This window comes from Hermetia illucens, chromosome 4, assembly GCF_905115235.1.
Source record: "Hermetia illucens chromosome 4, iHerIll2.2.curated.20191125, whole genome shotgun sequence".
In the NCBI taxonomy this organism is placed as follows: Eukaryota; Metazoa; Arthropoda; class Insecta; order Diptera; family Stratiomyidae; genus Hermetia; species Hermetia illucens.
In genome coordinates, this window is record NC_051852.1 from 70,941,485 (window position 1) to 70,954,467 (window position 12,983).

Consider the following 12,983-nt stretch of genomic DNA (forward strand, 5'->3'; position numbering starts at 1 on the left):
GAGCGTTTCCCGCAATTCGCGTACGTGACTGTGCAGCGAGTCGCATACCAGTACCGCTTTATTACTCGCAGCGACACAATCCCGGCCACCATCAGGGAGCGTGTTCGACTTGAAGTCATCGGGGAAACTGGTGATCGAGAGCCGATGGGGATAGAGGCGGCGGCATCAACAACACCACGCCGCACTGCAGGTAATAGTTAGTACTCGCCGAAGCACTCTTCTCCATCGTCCAGCTGAGGTTCGGGACGAATTCCAAAGAGCGTGTATATAATTCTCGGATATGGATCCTTTGCATAGACCAGGTATTCCCAGGCTCTATGCATCTCCAGCAACTCCGGGAATTCTATCTCAAACCAATGATGAGATTGCATCTCGACTGTGTGCTGATATGTCGGTGCTGCAACTACAATCACTTGTGTATTGTGGTGCAGTTGCGGCTATCAGATTGCACGGTCAGAAGATACGCTTTCGTGTTATTGGTTTGAGTGACAAAAGAGATCCACCATGGAAAATTCGTCTGGAGCATCGATGGGACTCGCTGAGGTAGGACATTGCTAGACTGATTCAGATCAGCACTGGCAGTGCTAGCCGACGGGTGAGAAATAAAGTGCAGAGGGTTTACCGGAACTATGCCATCCTCTGTGAGACACCCGTTGTTGAAATTCTGGACACACTAAAACAGAAACTTTTTGTCATATGCAGTCGGTTACGACGGTATGGCGAAAGTTATTCCAGACGTGTCCAGAATGCAACATACGCGAGGAACCAGCGGAGCTTTTTCAGATCTCTCAACGAATCCCACAAGAGCGCCCAGAAAATATAGTTCTCGGTGACGGAAGCGAAAGGGTATTGGGGTGGACTTTGGGGGTTACCTGCCCAGCATGCTGAGTGGATCACCGGCAAAGGCACCCGCCATGCCAATACACCTGGCATGAAGTTTGCGGATGTTACCGAAGAGGAAGTTCGACCAGCCATAAACATCTCTAAGAACTGGAGGGGCCCAGGTCTGGATCGGGTGCAGAATTTCTGGTAAAAGAAATTTACCAGCGTGCACAGTCGGTTGGCACGCAGTATAAATGAGGTCATGAGTCGGCCGGAGGAATTTCCACCTTTCCTCATTGCGGGGATTACCTACCTTATCCCTAAGAAGGACACGGTGCAGGACTCCGCATCTCTAGACCAACAACATTCTGTCCGAGGAGCAGAAGGGCTGCCGAGTCGAGTCAAGGGGTTGCAAAGAGCAACTCATTATCGACTCGGTAGTTGTAGGACAAGCAACTATAGGCCAAAGAAACCTCTTCAGTTGCTATATCGATTATGCCAAGGCTTTTGATAGCGTTCCGCATACCTGGCTAATCGACATCCTACATCTGTATCGCATTGATCCGAAACTAATAAAGTTTTCGGCGACAGTCATGGACGGGTGGCATACTGCCTTATCGGTGCGTACATCTGAGGGTGCTAATACCTCAGAGCCCATCCATATACGGAGGGGCATCTTCCAGGGGGATTCGTTGAGTCCCCTTTGGTTTTGTATGGCACTGAACCCCCTTTCATGGCTACTGAATGAAGCGCTAGGGCATGGTTTTGCAATAAAGTATGACCTACGTGCTAATTGCGAACTGACACACTTGATGTACCTAGATAACATCAAGCTGTATGCTGGTACTGACAACCATCTTAGAAGTCTGTTGCGAATAATAGACATGTTCAGCCGTGATATTCGGATGGAGTTTGGATTAGACAAGTGTCGAATAAAAACCATCCGCAAAGGACATCACGAGCCGCTTGCCGGACATAGCATTAGTGACCTCCACATCGAAGCTATGACCGAGACAGACTTCTACAAGTACCTAGGAATTCTGCAAGGAACCCATGCTTCAGTTGGCGATCTGAAGGATGCTCTGCTGTCCGAATTCCTGCGACGTGCAAAGCTGGTGCTGAAATCGCATCTCTCGGGGAAGAATAAAATAAGCGCGTTGAATATATTCGCTACCCCTTCACTGCATTCGGAATATTGCCGTGGACGAAGACCGATCTGGAAAACGTCCAGCGGCGGATACGGACAACTATGTCCAAATTGCGGATGCATCATCCAAAGTCTGCCGTGGAGCGGATGAACCTGCCTCGTGACATCGGAGGTAGGGGCGTGGTTGACGTGGCGGCACAATATCATCGCCAAGTCGACTCGCTGTGTGCTTATTTTTACAGCAAAAAGCAGGCGAGTCCCTTCCATGCGGCTGTCTGTAAGGCAGACTGTGGACTGACTCCACTTAACTTGAAGGATCGATCTTTCAATCCTCTGAGTTGGGTGAAGTCGGACCAAGAGCGGATCGATGAATGGAAGTCAAAGGCAATGCACAGTAAACACGTGAATTGTCTTTGGCAGCCATTTGTCGATTTGCATCTGTCGAACAGATGGCTGTGTGCTGGGGAGCTTTTTGCTGAGATGGAGGGGTTCATGTGTGCCATTCAGGATGGCGTGGTCGCCACCCGAGCTTATAAAAAGCTCATCATGAAAGAACGGGTGGAGAACGATCAGTGCAGAATGTGTGGTTCGGCATTAGAGACGTTGGACCATCTCATTTCTGGCTGTACGGTTATGGCACCGGTGCAATACATCACCAGGCATAATGCTGTATGTAAGGTTATTCATCAAAACCTTGCATACAAGCATGGGTTGATCACGGGGACATGTCCGGTTTACCGATATGAACCGCAAGCAGTACTTTATAGTTCTGCTTACAGCATGTATTGGGACCGACAAGTTCTGACTGATCGCCACACTCTACACAACAAGCCTGACGTACTGTTAGTTGACAAGACGGGACGCTCCGCGTATATTACTGATGTTGCTATCCCCCATAATAGCAACATTGAACGGGAAATCAAAGAAATTTGGCGTCTCGAGCAGGTGATTGTAGTTCCCATAATATCGTCAGCTACAGGTATTGTACCTAAATCCCTCACGGCTTCCCATGATGTCCTGGGACTTTCGCACAGTCTGGTTCAAACCATGCAGAAGTACACCATACTGTATACGTGCTCGATGTTGCGGGGAGTATTCGACGGATTCTCCCACTGACCTACCACCGGCCACCACCACCAGTGCCCCTTTAGTTTTTAAGTAGGTAGGATTGTCGGAGCCTAAATACTTGACACTTAGTGCTAGTATTAGGTAAAATTTGTTACCAAATATGGTTTATCGTGGTTGATGGAGTAGTTTTTGTAAATTTTTTTCGTGGGAGATAAGTCATCTTTTTCTTCTTTTCTTTTTCAAAGTGTTGGAACATCCTATGGCTTTATTATCATCTGCATTAACCCCAAAAAAAATCAGGTTCCAATCTCTCCACAAATAAAGTTAATAATAGTACATTACCATATTCTATAAATTTACCTGGAAATCATTCTACGTTCACGCTAAGAGTACAAAAGTTAACATAACACAAGGCATAACTTTGGAAGTTTGAAGGAAATTCAACTATTATTAACTAAGGTATAGAAGATGAAAGTTTCTCAATTTATTCGAATTTCGTGCACTAGACAACATGTATGACGCCAGCATCACATATCAAATTCGTCAATATCACAACAAAGTGAGTTCATATGAATGGGGGTCCTAAGGAAACATTTGGTTTTAGTTTTTTAATCATTTGTATATCAATATCAATTACTCGAGATAGACATATGTACATATGTATTTATATGTATATGCTAATGAAATTTGGGGGTGGTGTCTAATTCAGATAGATATATTTGTACATTAGACCAACGATATTTAATAAACGAACCGTTTATGTACATATGTAAGCTTTTGTATACGAAGTAAATCAGAAATATGCGTATGATCAATTTTTATGTACAATACTTGGTAATAGGTAATGTTCATTTGTTTAGAATATGCATAATATCTATGTCTGCAATATAAACGTTCATTTTGTAGTTTGAAAAAATATAAAGGAACATTTTGGGGTTTTAATAATATACCAATGGAAAATATGCATAGAAAATTTCTCACGTAAGATGAACATCAAACCTTTATAACTAAAGCAAAAGCTTCCGGTATTTCGACTTGTTGAATTTTTAATTTTTCGCAGATTCATCATTCCCCCTTTGGAAACGTTCAAAAATACTGTCAGCCTTTTTTGGTTCACAATCGGACATCCCAATTGTCTCCAATCCACATAACTAACAATTCAATTTAAAAGTATTATTGAATTAGTTGTGACATGTACCAACCCGCAATTAATAAGTAGGTGTGATGTTAAAATGTTTCTTGCTATTCCTTATTCGAGCGGTTAGCTAAAACTATAGTGATCTTCGCTATCTTATCTTCTTGTGGGTTGACTACAATGGAAACAAAATTATTTGAGAGTTACTCATTGCTAATGAAGAATTAGGTAGAGAAGACTGCCCTTGTTGTCCCCTTTTTGCACCTATGATTCTATCACCGTATATTATCGTATCCTGTGTATATTTTCCCTATTTCAGCTGTCTTTCAAGAAGATTTCTTCGGCAGATCATTAGAAGTTCGACCATCATTGTTTCTCTCTCCTTCTTCTATCATCTGTGGCGACTATAATCTCCCTTTGCTCTCTTAACCGACTCCACCCTTGGCAAGTTTAATTTTCGTGAGGCTAATTTCGAAGGCCTGTTTGTATTCTTTCCTTGTAACGTCTGCGATTTTAACCAGTCTGGTTCAAAACGTTACTGTTAGGAAAATTTCCTGTCTTCAGGAAACCATTCTGATTTTTCTTTTCAAAACTGCGTTCCATTGTCAAAATATTTATACTTAAGTCCAGAAATGAAAATCTGGCCAGTGCTTCAGTGGAGCGCGAAAACATCAAACCATTCTAGTCCCACATTCGAAATTTTCGCAATCCCGCCAAGTTATCTCCTCCTTTCATAAAATTTTTTGGCTTCCTTACTAATTGCTAATAGGTTAGCGTTAAACATAAGCAAGTGTTGTTTCATGCCCTACTGGCTCAAAACCACTTCCTTTTCTTACTCTATTGACAGATATTCCTTATCAAATCCGAACTACATTTAAGACCTCGCAGTCACTTTCGACATTAAACCGCATTTCGACACCACTCACTAATGTCAGGCTTTCTGTTTCACTCCTCAAATCTTAACTGCTTCCCTCCTTAATTCTCTTTAACTCTTTCGTTAGAAGCATCCTCAAGTAGTGCTCCGTGATATGGTCACCTTCTTGTAAATATAAACCTATTTATGCCATAAAATTGTTTAAAGGCAGTAAAACTTTATTATAAATTGGTTAACAAAGATGAGGCACTAACGCGATGCTTGAGTAGATTTACTCCAAGCTAGCAAGCTAGGACAAAAGTTTTAATTCGATTGGATGGTCAATGGGTCCTTAATCAGGTTCTAATAGCAAAACTGTACTCGATATTGCTGCGAACCTTGTAGTAATTTATCTCAATGATACTTATGATGATATAATGCAATTAATGAATAAGCTTGGTATTACAATGGCATTTTATTGTTATAAATTTTGCTGATGCCACGCGTATAGCGCAGCCTGAGCGGCTCCCCCTAAAGTAGCTAGAGACGCCCGGCGAGAATATTTTTCACCAAGAAAGAATGGGAAGCATAATAATGTTCCTTTTGAAAACTTACTGTAAGACGTAGGCCTCGTAGATTAGAGGTAGAATATGAATATGAATTTCTAACGCATCTAATTTTCAATCAATCAAATCCAAATTTGAACTGTAGCTGTATAATATTTTCTGGTGAAGTATGTAGAATTTCTCGATTGACTAAGATATAACTATTTTTTGACCGATTTTAGAGAAATTTTTTTGTTTCGGAAAAAAAAGTAAATTTTTGTTTTATCAAATTGACGCCATTTTGTTAAAAATCAATGTTTCCAACAAATCCTACGTACTTCACTAGATTTTTATGTCTACTTTTTGGTTTTTTTTTTCCTGTAGATAAAAAATTACGGACTCCAAACTTTAAACCGTGGAGGTAATTGAAGAAAGGGTCTTGATTGAATCAGCTAAGCGCCATTTTGTTTTTAAATAATGTAAAAATATTTTTTTCTAATATATTAAGATCTCCGTTAACATTAACCAAAAACAGAAATTAATTTGTTTTTCTTTTATAAATCGTAGAAAATGATTTCTATCGTTGAAATTGATCCTGAGTAACAGTTTTCCACGGTATAAAGGAATAAAGCTATAATGTTTGATTCAACTGGAAATTTTCATAAAAGTTTACAGTATAGAGGATATGCATATGACAATCTAAGTTGGTGACAGATTTAAAGGGAAGAATTTAAAAAATGATTCTAATCGAATTTTATTTACCGAAATAAAGTTTTTACCTAGACTTTGTCTAGGGTAAAGTATCTAATGATAACTACACATTTAAGACTTTGTCCACTATCTGCGTTGTAATGGATAATTGATTATTTTCAGTTAAGTTGAAATTTAATTTGGTGTAATGCACTTTAGCACTAGATGTTATTTAGTGGCATACGTTCTCGTGCTATTTGCTAGTGATAAATTCTTCTAAATTCTAAATCCACTTTTCTCTCTTCTTCGATCTTTATATGTATTGTTCTGATAGATCAATCAGATCAATCTCATTCTATAGCAAATGGCATCCTTGATACAAAAACACAAACGATCTTGACCACCACAAGCGGAGGTAAGACACATTTCAGTCCCATTGGCCCGCTGCACCTTACTGCTGAAGAATGCAACGAAATTTTAATGAAACGGGCTATGGCGGCATCAGCCCAAAATCATGCGATTACCAGTGCAGACGGTCAACATGCAGGTTCGTATAGTATGATGTTAAGATCATTGAAGCAGCGTTATGAATGGTTTGTCTTTGGTTATGAGCTGTCTGCTTGTAATTATTTTAATTATTCATTTACTGTGTTCAAACCCATTCAAAGCCCTGCACATTCTTTATGAGAATTTCCGAAGTATTGATCTGTATTATGCTCTCTATTATCGATAGATGACATTTTGCCAGGAATATCTGTACAAGTTCAGAAAGTAATCCAAGGTTTAGAAGACACCGAAGATTCTCAAGCGACTTCCTCAACACACTGCAAATTGGAACCGGTCCTAGAGATTTCACCTAAAGTTGAACTACCAGATGTAAGGAAAAACTCAAAGACAATCACGATATAAGAGTAAAATATTCTTTTATTTGCAGCCAGAGCAAACTCAAACTGCGACCACAGTGGTGAAAGAGAGACCTTATTCTTGCGAAGAATGTGGAAAATCATTCTTGTTGAAGCATCATTTAACTACCCATGCACGAGTTCATACTGGTAAGATATATGTGCATTCAGTTATTTTGAAAGGATTTTGTCGAAATTGAAAGCCAGTTTAAATGTTGCTAGTTTGGTCTTTTGAAATTGTCGAAACTGGGAACATTCATCTATTATAAATATTTGATCCTCATTATGAATTCACAGGGGAACGTCCTCATGTGTGCGTTCACTGCGGGAAGAGTTTTGCTCATAAGCACTGTCTAAATACACATTTGTTGTTGCACTCGACTGACAGGCCGTATCAGTGCAGTGAGTGCAAGAAAAGTTTCACTTTGAAACATCATCTTCTAACTCATTCACGAGTGCATAGCAGAGAAAGGCCATTTGTTTGCCAGGAATGCGGTCGATCGTTTCCCCTGAAAAGACACTTAGTCACGCATAGTAAATTCCACGCCGGAGAACGACCTTATGTTTGTGAAGAATGTGGAGAAAGCTTCGCGCAAGAAAATCACCTTATTATGCATTCAAGGTAAATTTGTACTTATGAATAATAAAGGAACAAAAAATAAATTTTCTGTTAAACAAACAGATTTCATGGTTCCTTAAACCCTTTCGTTTGTGGAGATTGTGGTGCTACTTTCCCTAGGAAGTTTCAGCTGGTAAATCACGGGCGTATTCATGGAAAGGTGCCGCATTCTTGTACAGTTTGTGGGAAGGAATTCCTGCAAAAACGAACCTTAATTTCTCATATGCGGTAAAAATTTTCTTAAAATAATTCCTTCTAGCTAAACTCACTTGTATTATTATTTGTTAAGAATCCATACTGGCGATCAGCCTTACCCTTGCACCGGATGTGGTGATGGCTTTCCAACAAAGGCTGAATTAAATCAACATATTCGAATGATGCACGGAGGCATAAATCCAAACTCTGCCAGTACAACTGTTGTGGCGGGACACGTGGTAGCTGCAACTCAACAGCAGCAACAACAACAGCAACAACAACAGCAGCAGCAACAACAGCAGCAGCAGCAACAACAACAACAGCAGCAACAACAATCACAAACACAACAGGCACAAACCATACACGTAAATGTAGAATAAAGCGAATTTATTGCAATGATGAAGGGCTCATAAGAAATCTCCATTTGTAGCTACAGCATCAACCACAACAGCAACAACCGCAAACCGTTACAGTAGTTAGTAATCCTAACAATGCTTTAGTGACAACCATCGCAGCCTCAGACTCTGCAGGCAGGCCTCAATACGCTTGCCGGTATTTATTACTAATTACCTACAATTTAAAAAATTGAAACCTATCTATATCGTATTTTGCAGTGAATGTGGGAGTGCCTTTAATAGTCGTGAAGCTTTGGCTCTTCATTTGCGACTGCATACCGGTGACAAAAGCTTAATGACTGACTTGTGCGCATTAACTGCTGCTTTGCCGGGCCATTTTCTAAATCCTTCGAATATAAATCAAGGTAAAAATCATCCTGGAAATTGTAAATAGAAAAAATATAGAAATGAAGCAAAGCAAATGTTATGAAATATAAGGGAGTAGGCCTCAACTGAGCAAAGCAAAGAACAGTTTCGTTGTTTAATAGTCAATAGTTACATCAGTAAGTGGAATGAAACCATACCTATAGCGTAACCAAATTAATATTTAACAATGTCACGTCTTACTGAGTAGTGATTTTTTTTTTCGGGAAGTGAGATTCATGATGAGTTTTGTCTAAGGACCGTTTTTATCTACTTTTTTCTTTGGAACGGAAGGACGCCCAGATAAAGTTAGGATTAATTCATTGCCATTTCCAGCTTCTTGTCAGCATGTATGACCCGTATTGGCGGAATGATAAATCACCGTTACCAATTTTACATTTTATTTATGGTTGTAATGTAGAAAAAACTATTAAAAAAATCAGAATGCAATAATTTGAGGTTTATTCACACTTCACAAGAGATGATGTATTATTTGATTATGTAAGTTTTTCGGCCGGTTTACCAATAAAATTGGTATTAACTGCATCAATGTATTGATTTTCTGAAAATTTTCGCCTTTTTGGTTCAAATGGGCGAGTTCGCTTAGATTTCGAATCTTTCCTGTCCATTTTTATCTAAAAAATACAAGAGCGCACGACGAAATAGAATTTTGCTCTGAAATTCAAAGTGAGACAAAATTTTGAAAATACAAGTTCTTATAAAATTAATATAACGGTAATATTATATAGGGCAAAGCAATTGCGCGACTGTATACAACGTACGTGAATGTGAGCATACGGAGCGCGCTTGTTTTAATCAGCTATAATGAAAACGTTCTGATCTTTTTCAAATCATTCTTGAGAGAATTTGCTATCGAAAGTTGTATAAAGATCAATTTTTTGAAATTGGTAAAGCGTACTACCCCCTGAATAGAATCAAATTATTACTCTCCGGTTGCTTTCATAATCTATTAGTATCGTATTTAACGGAACGACTCACCTGAAAAGACACATTGAGGGGAAAAATCAGCAACCTAAACTAACGGATGGATGATCTACAAATCGGTGCCTACGTGGACTTATGGGATTCAACTATGTGACTCTGGCAAACCATCCAACTTTAATTTGCTTCATCGGTCTCAGTATTAAATGCTGATATTCCGCAATGTTGATCTATAGAAAAAAAATTTGGAGACCAGAACAATAATGGAGGAAATTGATTACCTCGCTAATAAAAACTCTCCAACATAATGGCTAAGAGAATTTTGAAAGATTTGATCCCTACACCTCAGGAAGCTCTCTACAGTAGTTTGAAAATCTTACCTTTTTTTTAAATAAATTAATATTGATCACCACTCCCTAAAATATTGCTCTTTAAGTTACTCTAAATTAAAGGAAAAAAGTATAAATAAAAAAATACAATTAAATTCTAAAACAAAATTCCCAGCAACGGCATGGGATTTAATAATTATTTATTAAGGTGTTCTGGTTTCATTCAAATGATGCTTGTTTTTAAGACTGAGCTAGATTTTATAATGAAAATTCGTTTCGCCTTGAAGCTGAATCTAATTGTTTGTGAATTAACTGTAGGTATGGCGACGGTGGTTGCAGCAAATCAAACTGTGGTGTCTCCAAATGCGGTACCAGTACAAATAATTTCATCAACTGGGCAAGTAGTTAGTCAAGCTGTAGTGCAGAGTACTCCACAACAGGCAAATGTTATGACGGCTGTGCAACCAATTCAGAGTGCTCCTAAGCCGAAAACGCATTTTTGCGTGAGTTGCGGAAAAGGATTCGCGGCGAAACATGGCCTCTTACAACATAACCGCCGACATCCGAATGGTTCATGTACCCTTCGTACCCACGTTTGTGAGTGTGGAAAGGCTTTCTTCCAAAAGAATCATCTCATGTTACATCAACGGCAACATCTGGAAACGAAACCAAATACCCAACAGGTTAGACTATGAATAATATTGAAATCGGGTTGTTACTTAACAAGTGGTTCTCGATTTTATTTTAATGAAAATTAGATAACACAAAGCGAAACCCCCCAACAGGAAGCATTGAATCAGCAGCAGCAACAGCAGCAATCACAACAAAACGCCCAGCTAGCCAATCAACAAACACAACAAGCTCAAACGCAGCAGCATACGATGACTCGTGAGGTGCTGATTGGAAACCAGCCAGTACACGTGCAGGTTCTGCAAGGCACAAACACGGCACAGGTTATTAAATATGAAATCAATATACCCCAAGAGGCACAAAACTTGGAGTGAAATCGTGAAATGTATCTTTTATGTACAAGAACGTGAAGTAATCATTACGTGTGAACATTAGTTGTATGGTGGTTTCGGATTTGAGAGGTTAGCTTTTGAATTGCGTGTTGAGCTATGGATGGCTTTAAGTTTGTATGTAATTGAATCAAAGATGCCTCAAAGCTACTGAAACTTGTATCAGGGATGGTTTGATAAGTAACTAAACTCATATTGTGTTGAAAGATAGAAACATGGCAAACTACTGTGTTACCTGGTGAATCTCCAAAGTTGATGTTGGAATGGAAGTCGGTAATTTGATTTATTAACTAAATATATGGAATAGTACGAGATGGTCTGTTATCGTTATATTCGTCTGTTCCGTGTTAGAAGTTAATAGTTGAGTTCACCAAACTTATCACCAAAGTACCATTCCCTATTTTAATTAAATCACTCATGGTACATCATCTGCCCTAACAGTAATTCTTTATAATTATGACGAACTAATTTAAAAAACTTATGTGGCCATCCATGCAACAAGGGTAAGAAGCAGTGAGGTATAGTGCTCGGAAGTGCTCCGAGTAATAGTGGGACATTATCTGCCCAGAAGTGTTTGTGATCGAATCCCAGATGGATATACGAGAATATAGTGTAAATAAAGAAAAACAAAGCTAAGAGAATAATAGATTTCATGTACTGCTCTTCTGTTACCCACTACGGGAAATGTAGTCCATTGAATAAACTCTAGCTGCAAACGCGGAAATAATAAGTCACATCGCGAAGAATACATAGTAGATAGTAAACCTATTTTTATATGTAATGGACAGTGAATTTAATTAGAAATTGCACATTTAAGATCATTACTGGAATATATTTTTATGTAATAAGGATAAAAGAAAACGCTGAACCTGTCACTACTATTAACCGCATTTGATAAAAAATAGCGTTAAAATCCTTACCCTTAAACCCGATACAGAAATTTAATATAATGAAGCTAAGATATACAATAACTTTAGAAGCGTTGTAAATAAATTGTAAGTTTAAAGTAGATTCTTAATCGGTTTAAAACTGTTTTAATTAGATGATATCCAATCGGAGATTGCCAGCATGCAATATATTTGTTTTCACAATACAAATTATTTTATTTCAATAATTCGATTTTTTGTGTGAGCCCAGTTTGTGCCTATGTGCTATATTCTCTACATTCGTTTAAACAAACTAGGGAAACTGGAAGCTTGACGCTTCATATATGAAAGGCTCTGTGTTTTGTTGTTATGAACTTTGGGCTCACTTATATGGCAGTTCCATTTGTAGGTTCAGAGGTTCAAAATTAAATTTTGCAATGCCCATTTGAGCAGTTAATTCATTTTTACATCGATAATTGTGCGTTTCTATATCTGGCTTTACAGTGAAAGTCGAGTATTATTTAACAAGTACACAGAAGTTCACTTGCAAATAACTATTTGGAAATCGGAAGTTTTGTGTAATCCCTAGCTAAGAGTATATGAGAGCACGACGGTTCAATTTGTGCACAGCTCTTAGTATGTTCCCTTATGTATTAAGTATGGCGGATTATTCACTTCAATGTGATACTAGTGCAGTGACTTTACGCGAAAAACATAATTTTGACCTACTAAAACTGTTAAGAATAGTGTGATTTCTTTTAAACCTTTCATTATGGTCTATACTTTCGCAAAATTAAAAAAATAAAAGGTATTTTGAAGCTTAGATTTTATATAGGGGGATCATTATGTTTTTCTCTCTCTAATATTTCGGTTGGAAGCTTTTGGTCAGATCAGTACAGTAACGATATGGCTCTAAGTTGTTGTCGTTAGAACTTTTTCCCGTTTTCTTCAATTTTTTCGGTGGAAAAAACTTGTTCAAAGTAATTTTTCAATTCATCGTCAATTGATCGTGTTGTTCGAACACAATTACCTGAGACGGTAGAAAAGGTTTCAGTGAGAGGGCACTTGCATATCGAAGTTCGATTCCGTGACA

The 12,983-nt window shown here is 38.6% G+C and overlaps 1 protein-coding gene across 8 annotated transcripts in view; it reads left to right on the forward strand.

Annotated features, from left to right (window-relative positions):
* Positions 1 to 12,115, forward strand: part of LOC119655579 (zinc finger protein 135-like) — a 57,063-nt gene extending 44,948 nt beyond the window's left edge. For 4 of the 8 annotated variants that reach the window (XM_038061513.1, XM_038061517.1, XM_038061520.1 and 1 more), the window contains exons 4-13: positions 6,595 to 6,807; positions 6,994 to 7,136; positions 7,195 to 7,312; positions 7,460 to 7,784; positions 7,845 to 8,009; positions 8,071 to 8,347; positions 8,407 to 8,528; positions 8,591 to 8,736; positions 10,324 to 10,688; positions 10,764 to 12,115. In XM_038061513.1, coding sequence (XP_037917441.1) covers positions 6,595 to 6,807; positions 6,994 to 7,136; positions 7,195 to 7,312; positions 7,460 to 7,784; positions 7,845 to 8,009; positions 8,071 to 8,347; positions 8,407 to 8,528; positions 8,591 to 8,736; positions 10,324 to 10,688; positions 10,764 to 11,009 — 2,120 coding nt within the window. In that variant the 3' untranslated portion in view covers positions 11,010 to 12,115. The remainder of the gene's footprint in view (positions 1 to 6,594; positions 6,808 to 6,993; positions 7,137 to 7,194; positions 7,313 to 7,459; positions 7,785 to 7,844; positions 8,010 to 8,070; positions 8,348 to 8,406; positions 8,529 to 8,590; positions 8,737 to 10,323; positions 10,689 to 10,763) is intronic. The other 4 variants (XM_038061515.1, XM_038061518.1, XM_038061516.1 and 1 more) reach the window with 3 other exon arrangements.
* Positions 12,116 to 12,983: the final 868 nt, after the last annotated feature.